At 41.4% G+C, this 23,748-nt stretch overlaps 5 protein-coding genes and 1 long non-coding RNA gene across 8 annotated transcripts; 4 read left to right on the top strand and 2 right to left on the bottom strand.

Annotated features, from left to right (window-relative positions):
* The first annotated feature begins 79 nt into the window (after positions 1-79).
* Positions 80-2,004, top strand: LOC115769413. Its single transcript, XM_030714221.1, has 4 exons — positions 80-221; positions 273-864; positions 935-1,631; positions 1,691-2,004. The coding sequence occupies exons 2-4, from the start codon at positions 275-277 to the stop codon at positions 1,805-1,807; spliced, it is 1,404 nt and encodes a 467-aa protein (XP_030570081.1). The 5' UTR covers positions 80-221; positions 273-274; the 3' UTR covers positions 1,808-2,004.
* Positions 2,005-2,822: 818 nt separating this feature from the next.
* Positions 2,823-3,404, top strand: LOC115769347 (small integral membrane protein 8). The gene is made up of 2 exons (XM_030714115.1): positions 2,823-3,118; positions 3,180-3,404. The coding sequence occupies exons 1-2, from the start codon at positions 3,020-3,022 to the stop codon at positions 3,336-3,338; spliced, it is 258 nt and encodes an 85-aa protein (XP_030569975.1). The 5' UTR covers positions 2,823-3,019; the 3' UTR covers positions 3,339-3,404.
* Positions 3,405-3,480: 76 nt separating this feature from the next.
* Positions 3,481-7,011, bottom strand: LOC115769346 (eukaryotic translation initiation factor 2A). Of its 2 annotated transcripts, none has more exons than XM_030714114.1 (4): positions 6,761-7,008; positions 5,396-6,569; positions 5,056-5,330; positions 3,481-4,216 (listed from the first exon to the last, which is right to left on the bottom strand). In XM_030714114.1, exons 1-4 carry the CDS (start codon positions 6,936-6,938, stop codon positions 3,687-3,689), a joined length of 2,157 nt encoding a protein of 718 aa, XP_030569974.1. In that variant the 5' UTR covers positions 6,939-7,008; the 3' UTR covers positions 3,481-3,686. The 2 variants fall into 2 exon arrangements, 1 of the variants encoding a protein (XP_030569974.1); XR_004018735.1 differs by having other exon boundaries at positions 4,162-4,216; positions 4,780-5,330; positions 6,761-7,011.
* A 1,135-nt stretch (positions 7,012-8,146) lies between these two features.
* Positions 8,147-17,483, top strand: LOC115769766. 2 transcript variants are annotated; one of them, XM_030714729.1, is made up of 8 exons: positions 8,147-8,361; positions 9,383-9,675; positions 9,757-9,861; positions 9,949-10,647; positions 15,955-16,160; positions 16,247-16,404; positions 16,494-16,677; positions 16,923-17,483. In XM_030714729.1, exons 4-8 carry the CDS (start codon positions 10,612-10,614, stop codon positions 17,104-17,106), a joined length of 768 nt encoding a protein of 255 aa, XP_030570589.1. In that variant the 5' UTR covers positions 8,147-8,361; positions 9,383-9,675; positions 9,757-9,861; positions 9,949-10,611; the 3' UTR covers positions 17,107-17,483. The 2 variants fall into 2 exon arrangements, with proteins under 2 accessions (XP_030570589.1, XP_030570590.1); XM_030714730.1 differs by lacking the exon at positions 8,147-8,361 and having other exon boundaries at positions 9,593-9,675; positions 9,949-10,291; positions 16,923-17,482.
* On the bottom strand, positions 8,998-9,416 carry LOC115769767. Its single transcript, XR_004018785.1, has 3 exons — positions 9,338-9,416; positions 9,149-9,220; positions 8,998-9,079 (listed from the first exon to the last, which is right to left on the bottom strand). It is a non-coding gene; the product is annotated as an uncharacterized LOC115769767 (long non-coding RNA).
* A 334-nt stretch (positions 17,484-17,817) lies between the features above and the next one.
* On the top strand, positions 17,818-23,467 carry LOC115769776 (serine/arginine repetitive matrix protein 1). The gene is made up of 4 exons (XM_030714741.1): positions 17,818-18,246; positions 18,673-19,592; positions 20,190-20,636; positions 21,344-23,467. The coding sequence occupies exons 1-4, from the start codon at positions 18,235-18,237 to the stop codon at positions 23,151-23,153; spliced, it is 3,189 nt and encodes a 1,062-aa protein (XP_030570601.1). The 5' UTR covers positions 17,818-18,234; the 3' UTR covers positions 23,154-23,467.
* The last annotated feature ends 281 nt before the right edge of the window (positions 23,468-23,748 follow it).

The following is a 23,748-nucleotide window of genomic DNA, read 5'->3' as shown; positions in this document are numbered from 1 at the left end:
AGCAGATACTAAAGATAGTTCACATTTTAGTAGTTCGATTAAAGTCGCTCCGAGCATAGCTTCACAACTCTATTGTTCAACACTGCTTGCAAACAGCTGTCGTACATTTTGTTTGTTATGAGGCGACTTTTTATAAACTTTGTTTCGTCTTAGCCAAAACAAACAGGCATAAACTCGCACTCTTTAAAATAGTAAGCGGTTGAGGCGAAAAGCGTTATTGGGTATGTACAATTATTTAACCAAAATTTAAGTGCTAATATCAAAATTTACAGTCATGGCCGATGAGCCGTCAAATGCGATTGCCACGCCCCCGACGCCCAGCGAACAAACGCCCTATATATTTAAGCTTAACAATGATTGCCTGGAATGTATATTTGAGCGGCTGCAGGATCTTCGCAGCGAGGTAGCATTTGCCAGAGTTTGTCAACGATTTCAATGGATATGCTTAAACCGATGGCGCGGCTCACATGCTTACGATCAGCTCGATATGGAAAAGTGGCGCGAATTGTTGCCAAACTATGAGGATCTGTGCTATTTTATTAAACAAATGCGCCCCTTTATAAGGCACATGACTGTGTCGAGCTGTCTGTGCACGTTAATAAAGGATCTGGACGAAATGCAAATTTATGTGCTGCCCAATGTAACCAGCTTCTATTATGATCCAGAAGATATGGACTGTTATCCATCGGATCGTAGCATATGCAAAATGGCTAAAATGATGCCAAATTTGCTACGATTGCGTCTAACGACACCTATTCAGGGGCGTTATCTGTCCAACTTTCGACATCTGCAGGAACTTCATTTGTACGAGGATCAGCATAAGGCATATGAATTGCAGCAGGAATATCTGGATGAGATCTGCAGGTAAGTGAAAGCTATTCTAAACTATCAAGTGAATAAACATATAACAAAATCTTGTTTTCGATTTTCGCAGCCAATTGCTTAATCTGCAAGTGCTGGACATACGCATGTATGATGTTATAAGCAAACTGCGTCTTAATAATTGCGTGGACTACCTCCAGAATCTCAGCATCTTAAAACTTAACTTGGCCACATTAAAATCGGTTTTAACAGAGGTGCTAAAGCTGCCAGCGCTTAAGCAGTTGGTGGTTCTGCTGGACACCGAGTGGTGCATACCACCAATGGCTAGTGTGGACAGTTACGATCACAAAATTCGCGAAGTACGAGAATTCTATGATATAATGGAGCGCAAGGCACCGGATATTATAGGCGTTGCGGTCGATGGCTATTACATGCCTCTGGAGCCTGGCTGGGATGCGGATTTATCAATTTGGTCTCATCGGAAGCTACAGCGTTTGGCAATTTGTAGCTGGACACATGCCGTTGACTTTCTGGAGCGGTATACCTGCATGACAAATCTCCAGCTGCTCTGCCTGCGCAACTGGACATATTTGTGCGATGATATTCTACTCAAATTCATCGAACTGTGTCCACATCTACATCATCTTGATGTGTCGTATTGTCGGGAACTGACGCCCAATTTTCTGCAACGCGCACTCAACATTTTGAAGCAACGCGAACCAAACAAACAGAATAATAAATTCATGCGCACACAACCACTACTAATCTATTATGTTCTATGTGGTTTCGAAGATTATGTTGATGTGAAGGTAGGTGATGGGTATTGATTAAATGTTGGTGCTTTGTTTAAAAATAAATTTCATTGCAGGAGCTTAAACATTCACCAGAATACAAGGAATACATAATGTTTATGGACGCCTTTCCTGTTAGCTCTGAACGGGGCCTCAGTTTCGTAGATCGCGGATATCAGTTTGACTTTGAGTAAAACGGCCGGCAGCCAAATTCTTTTGTACATAACAAACAACTCATCAGTTATTGTAAATTCTCTAGTTTCGTGACATACATATATTGTAAATTTATGTTTTGTGTTAAGCAACAGACAAACAACAAGCAAATTGCAGACACAGCATTATTAATTATGTACATAAAGTTCTATGTACAATTTATTAAAGTTCACTTAAATGCAAGCATTAATATCGTACTCTGTTATTATTTATATTTTTATTTTATCGCACTTTCAGCTAAGGAAATAGTAACTGGGGGTACATACATTCCCATTCAAAATTGTTAGTGGTGTGTAATCGAATCCGGGTATTTCAAATTGCACGAGTTTGTGTTGAGCTATCGATAAATATACAGCTCTGGCTAAGGGCTGTATCGATAGAAAATACTTGTCAAATTCCTATTACACTCATTATTCCAGGGTCCTTCAAAAATTGTGAACTTTTCGTCTAAAAATATGGGGGAAAAGCAAATAAAAAACCCCTTAGGGGGAATAGGCAGTACAAGCATCCTAAAATTCATCAACGCTGAACTTAATACTCCACAGGTAAGTACACAAATATGATTTGTATTATTATCAAAAAGTTCTGTTTTGTAGAACAAAGTTTTACTGGGCTTGGGAGTAGTCGCGAGCGCTGGTGCTTTTGGATATATAACATACGTGCGCCACAAGTACGAGCGTCTCGGTTATTACATGGCTTTAAGGGAGGATGGACGCACAGAGTTCATTAAAAAGACATCCAATTGGGAAACGTGAAAGCCACTTGCATTTTTCTTAACTTTATTCAAAATTGTAAAAGAATGCCTCGTATTGCATCCCAAATTTTCAAATTACTTTAGATTATCGTTAAGAGTTTCCTGGATTTTTTAAAACAGATAGGTCAACAAATTGTATAAATGATTAAAATCTTGATAATTCCAAGAATTAAATATTAAACATTTTCTTTGCATGCACGAGTCATTTTTTTGCGTCCCCGTTATATTTTAATGACGTTAAATTAATTTTAATCGTATAATTTACCAGATACTTAAAATGACAGAAAAATAAACAATATTGCGCCGTTATATTGATATTCATCGGACGTTTTGCTGCTCGACTGCGGCTATCGATAGACGATAGACCACACATGTTTTGTTTACTAGAGCATTGTGCAATGTGCCTCAGAATTGTTGAAAATTAAATTGATACATAACTATGAGTGAGAAACAAGCACAAAAGCCCGGTGATGGCATACGCTCCATGAGGAGCACAAGTGTGTTCAGATTAATTAACTTTGAGCTCTACACAAAGCCGGTACGTGCAACAGCAACATTGAACTGTCGCAATAACTATAATGTTTATAAATAAATTATAGAACAAAATCATCATGGGCCTGGGCCTGGCGGCATTAACTGGAGTATTTGGCTACATTGCGTATATGCGTTACAAGTACGAGAATCTCGGTTATTATGTTGCCGTTAGGGAGGATGGTCGCGAGGAGTTTGTTAAAAAGAAGTCCAATTGGGAAACATAAATGAGGTTTTGTCTGGAAACTATTTATTACTGTGTAGCACAATTTGGTACAATCAAGAGTTTGTTGTTATTGTTGTTGTGGTTGCCAAAATATATATTCAAAAATCACAATAGTAGAAAAATGTTTTTTAAACTTTGAAAAATTTGCGCACGTAAAGAAAACAGCATTAACATTATTTCATTTCAAATCAAATACAGGAAGCACGAAAGTACATAATTAGGGGGCCCTGAATAACGAAAACTTGAGTGTTATTTTGTCTTGTTGCTGTTCGTGCAGTAAACTCCTTCTTATCCTTTGTTTTTGTTTCTTTTTGTTGTATCACACATTTAACAGTTGATGGCATGTCGTTTAGACAGATAATTTGAGCGCCTTGAGCTCCTCTAAATAACTTGCCTCCATTTCAATTTTGTTCAATTGATTCAATTCCAGAGTTTCGCCTTGACTTTGACGCGACTTGAGCTTCTTAATGTCAGATAATTTTTTGGCCACACTGCGTATCTTGCGATCCTTGTCGCTATTGTTGTTGCTGCTGCTGTTGTTGGCATTGTTATTCTGTGCAACATTGCCATTGGCTTGATGACGCGGTGTGCCCAGCTCAGCCGCTTTTTGCTGCTCCTGCTGTTGATGATAATGCTGCTGCTGCTGCTGCTGCCTGGGCAGCGTGCGCTGCTTTTGTACTGGTCTGCGCGGTGATTCACCAATAGTTACTGCTGATCCTGTTGCAATATCCTGCTGCTGTTCCAGGCCTTCAATTGGAGCTACAAAAGTTGCAGCCGCATCTGGCGGTGTGGCATCGCCAGCCTCACGCTTGTTGTTGATGTTATTGTTGCCCTTTGCTTTGCTACTGTTGGTATTCCTTTTCTTATTCTTGCCCACACCTGTAACGAGAATGTTTAAAGGCAATTAGCTATTGCAAATAAAAATGTTTATAATAGAAAAAAATTTGGATGATCTACGAAAAAAAATCCCTATGCGGCATATTTTAAAACATTTATCATCTTCATGCTTATTTTATTTGCTTAAAAACATTCCAAAAGTCTTTTGAATATTTGAGTAACATGTATTGAATTGCTGAATACAGACTCTTATACATAATATATTTAATTTTGCACACTCCCTTAATCTTCATCATTATTTATTCAAGCCACCCAGACGCTAAAATCACATATATAATTAAGGACCTTTCGCTTCACAACTCTTCCATGGCTAATATACCTATCGTCTACAGTTACGAAACTCTTGTGTCAGTGCCAAATAATTGGAATAGAAAGTATAAAATCTTCTAAAATTCTGATATTATGACAGTAGTAGGTTTGTTAAAAAGTTGCAATGGCCTTTGGACCAAATATTGAGAGAATAGGAAAGGAAGCATTATTTAGGTGCATAATATTTCACCTAAATAACCATAGAAATGTTGTAGGCAATGTACTTGTTTACTTACAGCCACGTGCTCTAAAATCCTACACAATGCATTTTGGGGTTTGTATGAGTGGAATGGAATGATGAATCTTTACAATTTAGTAGCGCTTATGCTGGTAGGGTCGGTAGCGTCGATTGGGTCGCGTAGAGCTCGCACTTGAGCTGCTGTGGCTGCTGTTGACCACGCTCGTTACCAGCTGGCCCTGGCCCTGTTGCTGTTCGCCCGAGCCCTGGCATCGCCGCATAATCGGATTATCCAAGTCATATTGTCTATGCCAAATTTTCCTGCTGCTATTACCTGGTGCTGCTGCTGGAAGTCCCGGCACCGTCGGCTGCGGCAGATACTTTTCCGGATTCTTGCCCTCCTTTAGCAAACGCAAATGTGGCGGTGTGTAGGCCTTCTTGCTGGCCTCTGGCTGACTGGACTTAATGCCCTCATGCTTGGCCTTCGTAATTTTTGGCTCAGCATACGTATTATCCGCATACTGTTGCCACTCAATGCCGAGCAGTTCCTGACCCTGCGGCCACAAAGTTTCATGTAGCAATGCGCCAGAATAATGATACACCTTAAATCTAGTACGAAAATGCAATTTATATATATATAAGAGGATTATAAATTTATGGAATTATTCTCTTACCCATTGCTAATGCGCAGCCGGGGTGCGGTGGTGGCAGTGACAAACCATTCTCCATTTGGATGCCATTCAAAGTGTGTAGTATCCGCGCATTTAATATTGGCGATCCTCTCCCGTTTGCCAACATCCCAGACTTCAACAGCGCCGGGCAGGTTGCCAAAACCGGCAAGCACAATCAAATTGCCAAATGGATTAAAGTAGGCGCAGTTACGCGGACCTTCGCCAAAATCAAAGATGACATCGCACTTAAGATTGTAGAGTGCCGCCTTGGACGGCATAAAGCCATATACGACAACGAATTCATTAGCCTTTGGGCTCCACTTGACGCTATGCACGGGCCCCTCCTTGGATAATGGCACAGAGCATGTATCGCCCTTGGTGGCCATAAAATGCACTGCTTGATTTCCATAGTAAGAGGCACCGCTCTTGTCCACCTCTGTGCTGGTTAAAAGCAGAAGGCCGCTGCCCCGCTTATTCCACAGCATCTCGACGCGATCAGCTTGAAAGAAGCTCTTGCAGGCAACAGTTTGATTCTGACCCAAAGCCGGATACTTGTAGAGCTTACACATGGATGGTGCGCCCTTCGCACCAGGAATATAAAACGCCAGATATGGCGGACTATTGCCCGGACCAAGGGATAACATACCGCCACGACTGCCGCCAATCTTGCGTGATGTGCTGGCAAATCCTTCAACTGGACCAGCTGCCAAATCATAAAAAAGGGCTTCCCCGCCCACGACCAAGGCGAAGATTGATTCGTCCGATGACCACGAAGGCTGCCAATCCGTTTGATTTTTTTGCACAATGGCAAAGACCTCAGTGCCAGTGGCAACATCATAAACAAGCAAATTTGCAGCACCTTCGGGACGATCCTTCGTAATGGCATAGTGCTCCCAGGTGCAAAGATAATTGCCACGCGGTGAGAACTTGAGATAGAAGGCCTTTGGACGCGGCAGCCTGCACTGTACCGGCCAGCAACCAGCGTTGCCAGTGTTGGAAGTGGGCACGTGTAGCACCTTCACCTCGACACCATTCGAGTATGCGAAGTAACGACCATCTGGACTGAAGCAGATCGAACGTGAACTTTTCGTCTCCTCTCGCGGCAAATTGGGCTTGGGCTCGTATGGCTGTTTTGCACCAGCTGACGACCACAGCTCAACAGCCACGCTAGAGCGAACTGCAAAGAGGCGGGCGAGAAAAAGTTAGTAGCCAACACATACACGCGGTTTGGGGGACGGTCAGAAGAAATGCTTATTTTATATGTATTGACTGCGACCCGAAGGGGCGCAATCTATTGAATTGTGAGGTAAATCTATTTAGCTATCATGTGGTATGCAATAAAATGGATATTATTTATTGTATATTTACTTGCAAGGGTAGGAACAACACCGTCCACAGCCGCAGCCATTGTCTTCAATCTCTCACACACACACACACGGTCACTGACAGCAGTGTTGGTCAACAGTTGTTTGTGTACGCACGGTTGTATTGTGTTGTAATCGATAACGCTAAAGCAACATGCATTGGGCGCGCTTAAAACGAACATCAACCAAACGTATTCAAAAACTGCAACAAAATTTTATGCTCTACGTGAATTTCAAAACATTTTTAGACTAAAGAATTTTGTTACATTGAAGCATCAAGGCAAACTTGGTGCACAGTACAAATTTGATGGCAGGAGGCGCTTCTACTTTCTCTGTATCTTAAATTCTACACACAACGTCAGAGTTTTCATTTCTTTTGGCAAACTATTACGACAGTTAATGTTAAGTTGTTAAGCACAAAAAATAAAAGTACCGCACAATTGGCATTGGAACTCGTTCAGTTACTTTCGCTGAAAATTGTGACCAAACAACGACCCATGCACAGTGGTCAAATGTATACAAAAATTGTTCAATATGTTTAATATATCGCAATTATAGACATTAATATATACGTGTTTTTATTTATTTATTTACTCTTTATTTTATCGCTGAAAATATAAAAATATATTTAAAATATATTAGAAACATATAAGTTCAAAGAAACAAGTTGATAGAATTAGACGATTCTTATTTTTGTAAATGACCTGTGAACCGTTAATGCTGTCCCACTGTGTGATGATGGCAGCCGTCGCGACGCGTCGATGACACCTGTGTGTGGACAGTGGACACAACAAACATGTAATGGCCATTCATGTTTTAGTTTGACAATGTTTCAATTGTTACTATTAATTTTATTTGATTTATACTCGTATACCTAGCCAAGAGTCGAACACTTTTTCTGCACGGCGACTGCGACGACAATTGACTTTAAATTTCTGGCATTTACCAAAGAGAAATGTTAACACAACCTCAACTTTGAAAGTTTTGTAACTGAGTGTGCGTGTGTGCGTAAATTTTGTACTCCATCTTTTGATAATAACCATCACAAATTGAAACTAATATAGCTTGGCAACGGCAACTTTCCCAAAATGAAAAGCGCCTTTGGTATGGACGGTATCCACAGATATTTATAGAATATGCTGTTATGCAATAATATTGATTGTAATTCAATTAAATGCGGTGCATGGCTCAGCCATTTCGCAATGCTTTCGGTTTTTTTATTTATGCAGGTGAAAATTTCAGTCACATTAACGAGCATAAATGTTATAGATTTTGTTAGATCACAGGATAAGTATATAAGCAATAAACACACTCGTATACACATACATATATCTATAAAGGTTTATCTTAATGTATATACATTTGTATATATGAATGCATATATATATATATATATATGTTCTTAGATCACACCCGATGTTAAGCTTCTTGCTCGTTTGATTTGAAATTCGAAGGCCTTCTGTTCAAATGTTGCCCAAATTCAACTCAACATGCACAATCATCTTCAGCCAAGCAGGCGCAGGCGACACAAGGAACGCAAATTACAAATAACAAACAAAAACTGCAACATAATATTCCCAGTGCTACAGCAGCTATAACTACCAGGTAAAAGTTTCCAGACTTTTTATCCAGTACCTTCATTTTTTAGAAGTCGCTAATAATTTTGGGGTGTGTGTGTGTGTTTTTTTTTTAACAGTTAAGTAAAGGCATGTGTTTATTTTACGTTCTTCAAACATTCACTCAGTCAAAAATGTATTCGTTGATTTTTATTTATTTTCCATTCAAGCTGTCTTTAAGCAAATAGATTGGTATACCTTCAGTTAATAGAAAATATCAAGAAGCTATATATAAATATTCATATTCATTCTTAAAATGTTTGAAAATAACTTTTTGTGAAAAACGTGCTAATAACAAAAACGCAACAATGATTGTTAATGTTTAATACATTTGCTTTTAGCTATTTCATTAATTGAAGTTTATTACAATAAATTTTGACTCGATTTCGATTTGGTTTATGTGCAGTGTGGCCAGACTTCTTGCTGTTTGCTTGTTTTGCTGCAGAATCGGCGCCCGAACGTGTTGCAGCCTCTGAGGCTCAGCCATTTAATCCTCGCCATTCTCATCTGAACAACAGACTGCACAACAACCCAAGATGGCTAAGCAGGGACAGCAGAGTATCATGATAACGCAGCAACAGCATAAGAATAATGTTAACATAATGATCCCGATAATTATAAAAAGAATGGTGGGACTCTTTTTCTTTTTCGGATCGTTGGCTGTGTTTTTTGCCATTGCCTTTGTGGTTAAAGGTAAATCCATTGTACTAATTTACAAAATTAAATTTTAATTATTAAATGTAAGAGTATGTCCCATAGCCGTAGAGTAAACATACATTTTCCTGCAGGTTATTCTTATGGCTACCTGGCGAATGCCTTATATAACAATCCAAAGGTCTGGCCCTTATCTGTTTGGGATTAGAATATTTTCAAAAATAAAAGAATTTAAAGAAAAACGTTACGATTATTTAAAAAGAGCACAATAAGTTACAAGCTAAGTTATGTTAACTACATGAGTTCCTTACATGTCCACATCAATCAATTAGATTGACTTCATCGATTGTTTGCAGATCTCAGTAGCCGTAGCAAGAGGAAAACAAAATTCGATGTATTTATCTGTTACAAATTGAGACGTATCAAAATTTCCGAATGTTTTATTATAGTAGTTGGCTTTCTACACACCTTTCGTTTGCATTGGTTTTTGGTATTTTCGATGTTGATTATTTGTTTACTTGGCTCCTGCTGTGGTCTAAATTGCTGTCAAGGCATATGACAGGGAGTTCTTAAATTACAAATATGAACATATGATTTTAACAAATTATGCAGCATACAAAAATTGGATACGAGTTTGCTTTTGATTCAGGTAAGTCTAGAAAGCTTGTCATCAGCCTATGAATTTTGCCTAATCCAGCCCAACTTGCAATTTTCTATTATTTTTCATTAGACCCCATAATGTGCAATCCTAAAGCCTTTCAAAATTGCTGTTCCCGGGAAAAAGTGTAGACGATAAATATAGTTCTCTATAAAATAGATCTTAAATGGACAATTTGTAAGTGTCTTCTATTTAAAAGCATTTGTATATTTATTTAAACAATTTTGTATAAATTCAATTAAATTAAATTAAATTACGTTGCAGTTTCTGGACACGCCTGCATTGACGACCCACAGCTGGCAAGACATTTTTTATACTTTAAAAAACGTTAAATTTATAATACGAATATATACGCATTTTGTGGCAGATTCATATGCTACACACTAGCTCATCTTTATTGCTGGTGCCTGGGTGTTCATCATTCGCATTAGCTGCAGTTTTCCGTGCCCCAGACGAACACCAATCCCGATACCAGTGTCAACAACAGGTTACGAGCAATGCGTCGCCGTCGTTGCGCAGTCGGTGCGCAGTCGCAGTGGCAGCGGGCAACCGAGCACGGCCAAGTGCTTAAGGAATGGTAAACGTTACCTGTGCACGTCAGTCCAAGGTGAGCGCTCGTGCTGTTCGGTTTGCTTTGCATTGGTTTGGTTTGGTTTGCCAGCTTGTTGGGCCGCGTTGTTTCACTACTCAGAGACCAAGACGCTGAGCTTGAAATTGAAATTCTTTTGTGCTGGCCCTGTGGCTCGTGTGGTCTCTGTTACGTGTTTCGATCAAGTGCGGTGCGGAAAGCAAATCAAATTTGTATACATAAAAAACGTTAAACCAAAACGTAGCTGCTTCCAAGTACAGCAAACCAATAAACAAACCAACACACACACACACACACACACACACACACACACAAACAAACACACACACAGTTTTAAAATGGAATACCGGTGCTTAAGTAGAAGTTCTGTCAAAGTAAGTGACCCCAATAAGCCAAAAAAAAAATGAAAAAAATAAAGAGATACAAGTAACAGTTCCTAAGGCGACTAGAAAATACTCTGTACAAAACTCTTAATTAAATTGTGAGCATTTGAAGTGTTAATTGTCAAAATGTGAAGTCCTTTTTGCCGAGTCAAGTTTAAATTTGTCTGTCAACTGTCAACACGAGCTTATGCCGTTTTGTGCATTTCACGAGTACAGGGTATTAAGAGCGCAGCCAGCCAATAAAGCGCCCACAAGGAAGCTTCAGCTCAGCTCAAGTTGTCTCTCCAACTCTCCGGCTCTTTACATTGAACTTGGCATTGTTCTCAGTTGCCGCTGTCGTCGTTGTGTCTGTATTCCTTTTGACGCTGCAAACCAGTATGCCATAAAAACTCGGCATATACATATATATATCATATATACATATATTCAGGTGCAAGCAGAGGTGTGTATGTGCACACATGCAGCCTGGCTGGCCCAACCCAACTGGCAGCAGAGTTACCGGAACACCTTGGTGGTCCATTAAAGATTAAGCGATTTTTGGGTTCGGCTTGGCTAGGCTTGCCTGGATTCTTTAGGAATTTCCGCTGGCTGCCTGCTGGAATGGCCAAAACCACGACCTATTTCTGCTGTCAGCCAATCACTTGCTAAAATTATCACCTTTCTTTGACTTTCTTTTTGCCCGCTGAGTGCCCCACACAGTCGCAGCCTTAACGAATTTTTAATGAATTTGCTTTGCCCAAATAACTTTTACTAGCTGCTTTTTGTTACCCGTGTCACGTTTAAAATATACATACACATACATATATGCCTTATGGGTTTTCCTTAAATGGGTTTTTCCAAATTGCCAAATGCGGGAGGAGAAGTTCTCGAGATTTTGTTAGCTGCTTGGGGCAGATTTTGCATATAGGAGGTCCTTAATATTAGAAAATTTATGTTAATTTGTTAAATATATATCGGGGGGATATGGGAAAACATAGAGCAAGTGAATATTTTCGAAAACTATTTAGTTTCCAGTGGGAAATGTTAAAATAAAAATGTTTTACATTCATTTTTAAAAAATCTTAAATGACCAATTTAAAAATATAAAATTTCTAAATAAAATATCATTATTTAACATCTAAAATTTGATGAATAATCAAAATGTGAAAATTATGCCTAAGTGAGAGTTTTTCTAATTGGACATCATCCCATTGACTTTTTATCTCCAAGTATAATATATTGCTTATTTAAAATGCCAGATTCGACATTTTTATACTCTTACTCACGTTTTTCATCGATTGTTTATGTTTAATACGTTAAGGCTCATCAATCTGCAAACCTTTGCCTTAAACCATTTATCCATGCTTTTGCCATACTCGTTCTCCGGGCCAAAACGTGTTGCTCAGTAGCCGCGTTGAAGATGATTCAAAATAAATTCCGACACTGATTCAAAGAGAAGCGGTCAGTTGGCCCAAAGCATAATACGCTTTTTTTTCGAAAAGTAGGCTAAACATATTCATACTTTGATTTTTATGGTGTCCCGTGAATGTTTTTTTTTTTTTTTTTTTTTTTTTTGTATTTTTCGTTGCTTGGAGCCGGTCTTCTCATACGCACCCGACCCTTCTGCCTTCTGAGCGTGAAAATCTCATTCATGCGTGCCAGCCTCAAGCCCCTGGGAGTTTTGTTGTTGTTCTCATTCGACTTCTTGAGTGTGACGAAGATGAACCCAACCTTTAAAACCATTTGAATATTTGCAAAACGATGCATGAGCGGAATTAAAAACTGTAAAACAAAGAAGTATTCAGTTTTTAGGTCAAAATGTTGCCATTCTGTTCATTCTGATTTGCCATTTGCATTTCTGTTTGTGTAAATAGTTTCAAATGGTAAAAATACCAACTGTTGGTGGAAATTCACATTTCCATAAATGTGTGTTAATTGGTATATTTAATGTAGCGCCAAGAACTAACAGTACTTGTTTAGCACATAATTGATGAGACGTGTTTGCCTTAGGCATAACTATAAACATTTTTTTAGAATTGCTTAGAGAAATCTTGGGCCTGCCTTTCCTCCTGCCCCGCTAAACGAAAAAAAAATGAAGCATAATGAGTAAAAGTGTCAGCGACTGTAGCTAATTATTATTATTATTATTGTTATCATTATTTCGGTTCTACTTGGGGGCAGCGAAATTTTTGTTTTATTTGCTCTTAACCTCGTTTCCACGCACGATCGCAAACCGCCAGCTTCAGCCGGACAATGGCCAAAGTACGCACGCAGCATGCGAAGTAGCCCAAAATGAAAGCTGTTGTCATCGTGTGGGAGGCAGAGAGAGAGGAAGGTAGCAATGGCAGCCGCAGCCATTGCACTTGTCTGTGTCTTTCTCTGTCACACCGCTGGCGAGCTGCTTCTAACTGTATTTCGAGCTTCAAGATACAAAAGCTGTGTTGTTGTGGTTTCTGAGTCTGAGAAAACGTGCTTTGCATGCCTAGAGAGCGAAAAAAAAAACCGCATTGAAAGTTTTGTCGCTCGGGGTTATCACGCCAAAGCGTAGAATCATGTTGTTGTCTTGGCAGCTGCATGTTAAATAAAAATAGAAAAAAAAAACGGTCTAATGGGCAACGGTTAACAAATCAAAGAAATGCTAAGAACTGTTTAGGTTGCGGCCTTTTGCAGCACTGCATTTGATTTATCGTCATTGTAATCGATTGACAAATGTAAAACAAGCACAAGCTGCAAACAACAGGTGGCCTGTAATCGATCCTGCACGAGATCTTTTGGCCAGCACAAAGGCCTTGAAAATTGTGCCAAGCAAACAACACAAACAAATAACAATTTATTTCATTTAATAGAGATTACCGGTGACTGCCATTGAGAATATGGAACTCTCTGCTTGCCGACAGCTGCCAGCGCTTATCAATAAACCAGTTTGAAGTTGTTTGCTATTTGTTTGCTGTCAATAATCTGTCGTCGCCCCATTGCGCTGCCATGCTCTAAAAAACCAATTTTCACTTGAACTTGTATCGTGTAGCTAAGAGCAGGCACAGCGCAGCCCATATTGTTTGAGCCAATTTGTGCTTTGTATTAGAATTAAATATTGTTTATTAAATGTTTACGCTTTTCCAAAAGCTGCCAGGCTAATAGGCGACAATTCAAGAGCGCGACATGTGAGTGATAGAGATAGGGAGAGAGACAGAGGAAGATGAATGTAGGTCGTTAACCTCGTTATAACGGCACCTTATATGTATGTAACAGCTCTCATATGTGCGTACCTATATATACATGTATGCTGTATGTATGTGCATATGTGTGCTCTTGATAGTTTTGCTGTTTCTTTTGCTGTAGTTTTAATTCTTATTCTTTCTAACCTGCCTACCTTGCCTGCGCGTTAAGTCACCAACAACAACACACATACACACACACACGCGTACAACATTTAGTGCGTTGCCGCTGCTGTTTTAAGTTGTTGCTGTGTTTTTTGTTGCTGTTATGTAAGCGCTCTTCTGTCGCCGCCTAATGACTGCGCATTAGTCCAAAAAGTTGAAATCGTCGTCGCCGCGAGCGCCTTCAATGTCTTTTTGATTAATGCATGATTTTACAATTTCTAACCCAATTATGAGAAGAGAAAAAAAAACGGCTTATCATAATTATAATTATTTGCATGTTTTGCTGTTCGTCCAGTCATTGGCGCGACAATTTCAATGAACTCGAAAATGACGGTGCCTCATTAGGCTTCGTCCAATCCGCTGATTGAGCTGCTGAAAGACTGAAAATCGTTTACAGACAGGTTCAAATGGCAACGTGACGCTTAGATGTGAAATTAGTTAGCTCAGCGTAGGTACTATATGTTTATTACGATTATTAAACGAAATTGTTTGGGGGGGGCCGTAAAAACAAGAAAGTTAAAAACCGGCATTGACAATAGCGCCATTAATGACGACCACAGAAGAATTTGACAAAAGGGCCAGCCAGAGTTCAGGTGAGAGTGGTCCCAGGCACTGTGAAACCCGCCGTCTGTCCAAAGTGGGCGACTTGAAGAGCAACAACAAGTTCATTAATTTCTTGTAATGAATGTGAAAAGAATTAAATAATAGAATTTCGCTTTCATTTACTTCCCACAAGCGGGCACACGCAATGGGCCATAATGAGTCCGGTTGGCACTTCAAACATTTCGTCAAATGTGCAATTGAAAAGAAAGTTAAGTTTTGTTTTGTTTTTGTGCTTTCGCACGCAACGCGGCCCGTGGGCCACAATAATAGGCATGTGCAAAGTGTACAATAAAAGAAATGTTTAAATCAATTTTAAAATACCCTCGCACTGGTATTTTTTGTTGTTGATAAACATCAAACATGTTAGTGAGGACATTGCACGTTACGACTTGTCGGAGACAGCGTTAGTCGCGTCTGAGCTTATTATCTTTTTAGCATGACATACGTGAAATGATTTTCTCAGCGGGCATCTTATTTTTTTTAACTTTTTTTTTTTTGTGGAAAAAGCAAATTATGTGCTGCTGCAATTTGATTCAATCGAAACTGGTTTTTCGGCGTTGGCCTCTTGCCTTTTTTATATTTTTTTTTTGGTCAGGCCAACACTTGATCAACAAAAATCTGCACAGAGAAAGTGAAAGAAAATACCAAATAAAAAAAAAAAAAAAGAAACAAATCAAGACAACGATACATAAAACTACGAGAAGTGGTAATAAAAAGTTCAGACCGTATTAGAAGCCAACTTTGCATGTTGTTGAAAAATGTATTAACATTTTTCTTGTTGTTGTTATTGCTGTCTGCTTTTGGCCCCGCCAATTGGAATTTCTTCTTTTGTTTTTACTTTCACGTACGGTTTATGGGGGCGATTGCGGTTGCCGTGATTATTTATGAATTCTACTAATTTGCTTAGTATCCACAAAAGTTAAAGCGGGTCAAGACTGGCATTGCCTGCCTTCGTTTTCGAGAAAATAGAAACTTTTTTTTTATTGAGCTTCAGGAACGTTAATAAGAAAACTAACGAGCATATTACTTATGTATATGTTCGTATTCGTGTAAATACTATAATTTGAAATGTTATAATCAATACTAGACAGAAAGCATTGTGCATTTGTATGCCGATATACAGGTGTAGAGTTTATTGGTCATGTTGAATTTGTTACAGGGCATATTTTAGTCGAGCACTTCTGAATATTGTGCCTATGCTGCATGACGCAGCAATTTTTAGCCTGACACTTATTGGCATGTTCGCTGTAACCGTTATAAGTACAGGCTTGTCTCCTAAAATATCGATAATATTTGAATATGCATTCATTTGTATGTTTTTTTTTTCACTTCCCAGCATCTAACGGCACTCTGCGTCATCAGCATTGCACTCACATGCGCCAATGCGGCGTTGTGGCCCAGCTTCAGTAGCAGCAGCAGCAGCAGCGCAGATGATGCGCCGCCCAGCAAATGCGCCGGTGCGCGTGGATTGAAATATTTGTCTGGTGATGCGTTGACAGACTCACCAGACTGCCTGGGTCCAAATAATGCGCCATATCCCAGGTATGTGTCTGTGTGTGTGACTCATTACGCTTTGACACAATGCTAAACTTTCTTTTCTAACGCCTCTGCTCGTCTATCGATTGCAGCGCGGCCGTTGCTCGCACATTCTCCAATTGGAACGGAAATTCGCGACGTGGACGTCAGAGCAAATTGCCCAGCACACTGGATCCAGCAATAACCACAAGTGCATTGTTGAGGGCCTACGATGAGGTGAACAATGAGGCTATCGGAAGCAATCGTTATGGTAAGTCGGTCAGCCGCAAATGCTAATGATGGTGTGGCCGCAATTGATTGAATGATTGATTGATTGCTTGACTCTCCGTTGATTCGCAGGTCGTTCATTAAAGAACGCTACGCCGGCGCAACAGTGCAAGAGCGATACGCCGGCGCGACTGTGCAAGACGCGCTACAATACAACTGCGCCCATGTATGGCGTTAGCTTGACCTCGGGTCAGCCCGTGACCATTGTGCAAAAGTTTCCCGATCTATTGCAACAGGTGGTTTTTGAGGTGTGCGAGTGAGTATTCTAAACCCGTCAACGTGTATAAAATGTATGTACATATGTGAGTGTCGGTATGAGCTGCCATAATTATTATTCGGTGCTGCCAGACTGATGAATTTTGATGTCATTTTTATAGCACACTTTAATAGTTCATATAGCTTTTGGTGAGCTTATAAACGCACATATTGCATACATTTAAATATACTGAGCCCATAAACATAAATTCTTATTAATCAATAATGTTAAATTCTTTGGTATAGATCCTCAGAATGCGATGTGGTGCGTGGCGAGTGCACGCAGACGTATGTGCCTTATTTGTTCCTGGTTATACCTCTGGGCCCAGTAACGCTTACTGGCCAGGATTATGTGCTCGTTGAGAGCGGATGTGTCTGTAAGCCAAAATACTCGACGGGTGCCGCTCAGGAGCCTAACATGATACCGTAAATGCATGAAAGTGTTGTCACACTGGTATACAACAGCAACCAAAAGAACTGAGCGAGTTTATAGGGTGGAGCGGCAAAATTTACTTAAATCTGGAATTATTTTTTGTAGCAAAATCATATTTTTAATGTTATTTATTCGTTTTTCGTTTGCCTCTATTTATCTCTCCCTATCGCTGTTTAAATGAAATAGGCTTTTGCTCGAAAAATAATGCTAAAATTAAGTTTTTAATTAAAGTAATGCATTTAAATTAATTAACATTAATATCAAGGAACATCAGCTGCCGAACAAATTATTAGATTTGTGGTATGAAAGAGACAAATGAAAAACACGCACATGGCAAAACAAACTTAGTTATACTTACATATAATAATTTAATTATAACAAGCCTTTTTAACGTTTTGTTAAAATGTATGTGTATTTACTAATTTAAAAAAAAATAAATTATTTCAAATAAACAATCGCTTATGCTGCGACGATTTTTATTCAGTTCAATAGGCACGTATCGATGATTAACGTGTCAAGTGCAATATTTAAAATTGCAACCTAAAATACAATCAAGTGCGGTAATTTGGCCATCCTTAAATAAGTTTTCGTGTTGAATATCGCTTGCAAAAAAACATGGCTATCGATACGATTTGTGTAAAGTGCATGCGCTGCCGCTACAACTATCGTCTCATCACTTGCTTGCCATGTATCGTTTTGTGTCGTGCCAGCTCTAGCTACACGCATAAATTTTTAGCGAAAATTTAGAAAACGAGCAACTAAAAATCGGCAAAAGAGCAGCAAGTGCAATTTCGCGCATAGTTTAATAGTTGCATTGTGTAATTACACTTATTATAAAGGTGTTTTTTGTGCATTTAGCGCCGCATACTTCGTCGCTTCGCACTCGCACTAACACAAACGCGCTGAGTGTTTTGCGTGTGTGTGTGTGTGTTTGTGTATGTGTGTGTTGAGTGTGTATAGGTGACAATTTTGTTGCGTGGTGCCGGGTTACAGTTACAATATTACAGAATTTTGTTGATCAGCGAGCGCGCGCATTAATTGTGGCATGAAATAAAAACATCGCAAATAAGCCGGCCCAGTTGAAACCACGTAACGCTAGCGAGTCCAAAAGCGTTCATCTTCAAAATGATGTTCACGGTACGTTGTTGTTACGCCTTATACGCTGCGGGTTGCCCATAATGCGGCCAACGGACAATCGATAAACGGCGCTGCAAAACTGCACACCAAGAGAGCTGAACAAACATGAGAGACTGTTTTCATGATCAGCCGCAGCGTTGTTGCGTTCGTTATGTTGTTCTATGCAATCTCTCCGCTCTTTGCGTCTCTTTTTACTCAAGCAAGGCTTTGCCAAAGCTCTGGGGGCACGCGCATGTACATATGAATAAAATGAGCAGTACACAGTTGAGCATAATTTTGTTCTCTCTCTATAATCGCCTCTATGCTGCCCAAAATACATAAAAATTGCTCTCCATCATGTCTGCATTCGTAAAACTATTAAAAATGTGGGATTTATTTAAACAAATTAAGTTCCGTGTCCTTATGTTATCTGTTTTTGTTTTTTAGGGCACCAACCAGCAGCAGGACACGCGCTTTAGCGACAAGGAAAAGAAGCTAATGAAGCAAATGAAGTTCGGTGATTGCCTCAACAAGCGCGTGGACATGTCCAAAGTGAAGCTAGATGTGCTGCGACCTTGGATAAGCAAAAAAATCACCGATATCCTGCACATCGAGGACGATGTCGTCGTTGAGTTTGTCTACAATCAGCTGGAGGAGGAGAAATATCCGTGCCCCAAAAAAATGCAAATTAATATGACCGGCTTTCTTAACGGACGCAATGCGCGCCAATTTATGGGTGAACTTTGGGCGCTGCTGCTCTCGGCACAGGAGAGCGACAGCGGCATACCCGCAGAATTTATACAGCAGAAAAAGGACGAGATACTCAAGCGCGAGGAGGAGCAACAAAAGCAGCGCCAGCAGCAGCGTCAACGTGATTTATCACGTTCTCGTTCCCGCTCACGATCCCCGTCGCGCTCACGGGACAAGCAGCGACGTCACGACAGATCCAAGTCGCGTTCCCGCAGTCGCTCAGCCCCTAAAATCGTGGCCACGTCCAACAATGGAAGCGCCGTGGGTCCCATCAACAGTGCAGCACGCGAAGCGGCCGCAAACGCAGCGGCACGTCTACGCAAACGCGGTGGTGGCTCGCCCGGTGCAGCAGGCGGGACATCAAACGCAGCGGCGTCGGCGGGCGGTGGACGCGGCGCGTCCAGAGAACGTCGTACAAGTCGCCGCCGCTCACATTCCCGCTCACGATCCAACCGCTCAGCGCAACGAGCAGCCTCAACGGATGCTGGTGGCACTGCCAAGACCCTAAATGGACGTCACTCCATACAGAAGTCCTCGCCTGCAGCAGCGCCCAAATCCAAATCAAAGGCCAAATCGCGCTCACGTTCGCATTCGCGTTCATCGCGCAGTCGCACCAGGTATTAAATCACAATCAAAGCTAGAAAGGGATGTTGATATCTTGCAGGTGGATCTTTAATTCGTTTTATTTACAAACTGGGGCTATCAAAGATAAGCATATATTTTCAGAAAGCAAATCAATTCTGGGCTAGTCGGGGCATTAAGATATATGTCAGCTTGTTTCTAGATGTGATTGGATTGTAGACCTGATTCTATGAGGATATATTAAGCGTGCAAAGGGCATTGCAATTAAGTTATATCTTCATACTTTAATACTGATAGTATTTGTTATAGTCAAAGTGAAAAGTGTATTCTGTTAGACCTAAAAGAACATTAATCAATTTGCTTAAGCTTAGTTTTGACTGATTTGGTCTATTTGAATTCGAATAGAAAACTATTTCGTTTAAAGTTCCATTTTCTTTGTATCGAAGATGCAATCTTACAAAATGTCATGAATAATCAAGCGATTTATCGATACAGTTGTTGCTAGAAATAATTTGATTCATATTATCATTCCTTAAATTCGATACTGCAGTCATGGATTTACTTAGATATCAACATCCCAATAATTGCTTATCACCGATAACAATTGAAAATGTTGCCTTTTGCTTTTCCAGATCCCGCAGCGGAGGTAAAGGCTCGCCAGCGGCGCGTTCTCGTTCGCGCAGCTCCTCGCGCTCGTCGGCTCGCAGCAATCGACGTCGGCGTAGCTCACGTTCTCGGGCCAGCAGCATCTCGCTATCACCAGAACGCCAGCAGGATCATCAGTTTGAGCATCGACGCAATAAGAACAGCGTTCAGAATAAGCGACAATATCGCAATAATCGTGACGGTTCCGCCAGCTCCATTGAGCGTGGCGATGGTCGTGCCAGGCAATTCGGTGGCGGTGGCGGTGGAAGACGACCACCGCCTCATGGTAGACGCTTCTCGCCACGCGGACGCAGTCCAATGCGTCAGGATAATGGCGGCGGTGGCGGACGCTTTCAGCGTTCCAATTCACGACGTCGCTCGCGCTCCCGCATGCTCTCCAGATCGCCCATGCGCTACTCCAGGTCACCCAGGCGGTAAGAATATCTCTTATCTGTTATTTTATATTGTAAATAGCAAATATTTAACTTTGCTGTCGGGCTTATCCTGGGCATCTGTTCCCAGTAAAGCTCCTGATCTGCAGTCCGTCTGAATAAACGTTTCGATTTTTATAGACAATTAGAATCAAATATGCCTAATTACAAATAATTGAATATATATTAGATAATATTAATTATTATTATAATCCGTAGCAGCATTAAATACCTGTTTTTTAAACCCTCGAAATTTGAAACGAATAGAAGACATCTTTTTCTGCACTAAGTGTATATATAGCTGTATATAATAAAGATAGATAGAAAGTTAGGCTCTTATTTAATAATCAATCCTTATGGATTTCCGGAATTTAAGATATCTTGACCAAACCATCATTTATTAGGTTTACCTAAGAATCCAATACTCCTCGTCATATCCTTAGCTTTACAAGGGTATTAAATGTTCGGCGTACCGTTTTCCTTGTTCCTTGTTGAGCTCTTAACATTTCGACTGGTCATAATCTATTAGATATAACTTTTGACATCGTTGTCATTAAGTCTATCGCCTTGTCAAAATGTGTACTCAGAGGAAGACAAGATATATGTACTCGATACTGCCTACTGTCTACGTGACAAATAAATATACATCTGTTTTTGATATTTAGCAATTGTTACTAAATGAATTGTTATTCGCATTTTCCTTTAAACAGTTTTAACAATCGCCGTCGCTCGCCGCAGATGCATTTTCGCGGTGGCGGTGGTGGACGCGGCCGCGGTGGCGGCAACCATCGCAACATGTGGCAGCAACAATATCGCGGAGGCAGTCCCAATCAGCGCGGCGGCGGACGCATACACTGGCAGGCCAGGCACAACAGTCCCAATGGTGGGCGACGCTTCGATCGCCGCCAGTCACCGCCGAGTGGTGGTGGTCAACATCGTTACTCACGCGACCGCCGCGGATCGCCTGGCGCTCAGGGCAATCAGCAGCAGGGACAACAGTTCCGCAAGCAGTTCTCGCCAGGCCGAGGTCGCTTTGACCGACGTGGCTCGCCGCAGGGCAACTTCAATCGCTGGGATCAGAATCATCCCGACCAGCGTCAACCGATGCCGGCGTTGCGCAATCAACAGCAGCAGCAACGCATACGACGCTCCAGTTCCGGCAGTGCTAGTCCGGCCGCGCGTCGTCAGCAGCAGCGCAGTGTCAGTCCATTGCCCAGAAATCGCAGTCGCAGCCGCAGTCGCTCCAGCGTACGTCCTACGAAACGCAGTCGCAGCCGTAGTCGCAGTCCGCATAGTCGCAGTCGTTCTACCTCGCGACAGCGGCCGCAGCCGCAGCAGCAGCGCCGACGTGCCAGTCCCGCTGCAGTGCGTCGGTCCGTTGAGTTTGCCGGTCCCTCGGTCAACACCATTGATCTCTGCCGCGAAGAGCCGCCGCCTCTGCCGACCACAGAGCAGCAGCCACAGCGCAAATTGGAGTCACAGCAACAGCCGCTGCCGCAACCGCCGCAGGCGCTGTCGCAGCCGCTGTCGCAGCCGCCGTCACAGCAGCCAACGCAGCCAGCGCGCCGTAGCTTTGCCAGCCTTTCGCGCACACCATCGCCGTTCCTTAAATCGCATGAGCGCAGCGTCGTTAGCGCTAGCGCAGCCGCAGCACCAAAGAAAGCTCGCGACAACAGTCAAAGCAGCAGCTCGGATAGCAGCGCCGAGGACAGCGATGACAGCGATGATGAGGATCAGCAGCCGCCGAAGAAACGTCATCAATCGCGTCGCTCGGCGCCAGGCGGCAAGAGCCAAAACGCTAAAGCTAAAGCTTCGGCGACGGAGCCGAGAGCCAAGAGCTCTAGCAAGGCTAAAGTGTCGCGCAGCTCGGCCAGCAGCAGCAGCAGTGAGCACAGCGACGACAGCAGCGATGACAGACACAAGAAGAAGTCGCAGCCGAAGCGCAAGGCGGAAACGACAGCAAGCAGAGGCGAGAAGGAAAAGCAGCGTCGAAGCGGGGACAAGAAACTGCAGCGCAGCACGTCCAGCGAGGCGGTGCCGCCAGAGGCATTGGTGGAGAAGCAAAGAAGCTTGGACCGGAGCCGCAAGCGAAGTCATAAAAAGTCACGCCGAGATGGCAGCGGCGTCGGCGGCGGAGGTGGCGATGCAAGCGAGTCTGAGGAAGAACGTCTGCCCAAAAAGAAACGCAAGAAGTCAAAGAAAGCAGCAGAAACTAGCGACAGCGACTCTGCATCGGACGCTGAGTCGTCGTCCAAGAAGAAGAAACACAAGAAACATAAGAAGCACAGCAAGAAAAGCAAGAAGCATAAGAAGCATAAGCGAAAGAGCAGCAGCAGCGCCAAGCATCGGCAAGAGAGCAGCTCCCAGAGCAGCGCTGATGACGATGAGGAGCTCTCCACGAGGGCTGGCAAACGGAATGGCAAGCTGCCGCTGATGCTCACTGGTGGCCCTGGCATCAATGAGGATTTGGAGAAGCAGCTGCGCGAGCGTGCATTGAAATCCATGAAAAAGTTGGACTGAGCAACAGCAGACGGCTACAATAAACTGACTAAATTAAACGGAAGATGAAGACGAAGGAATATAAACGTTAACACAATGCGACCCCTCATACAAATATAAATACATATGCATACGACACCCTGACATTCAGACGGACATGCGTAGCCATTTAATCACTAACGTAACATTCATATTTGCATACATTAATTAATATTTCTAACAACTTATTTCATACGTTTAAGTCACATTGCGCGTCGAAACCTATTATAACAAGAATTCGTGCATGATAAATACAATTTGTATTATGTACAAAAACAAGAAATTTCTCAACAAAAAAAAAAAACAAACAAAATATTACAATAACAAATAAAAAGCCGTTGTGCTTTTACAAAAAAAAAAAACAAAAACCCAAAAAAAAAACAAATCAAACTAAAGAAAAGTTTGGTAATTATGCAAGTTGCTACAGTTATTAGGCAACAATGTTTGCTTAGAACACTACCGTTTAATGTCTAAGTAGGTTTTACAGAATGTAATTAATGATACCTAAAACGAATATTATGTGCGTTTGAAAGCATTATTGATTAACATATATATAAAGAAAAAAAATAAACAATTG

Source organism: Drosophila novamexicana, unplaced genomic scaffold (genome assembly GCF_003285875.2).
Source record: "Drosophila novamexicana strain 15010-1031.04,08,12 unplaced genomic scaffold, DnovRS2.1 tig00004554-arrow-pilon, whole genome shotgun sequence".
NCBI lineage: Eukaryota > Metazoa > Arthropoda > Insecta > Diptera > Drosophilidae > Drosophila > Drosophila novamexicana.
The sequence above is the reverse complement of the archived record's forward strand: the minus strand, read 5'-3'. Positions and strand labels throughout refer to the sequence as shown.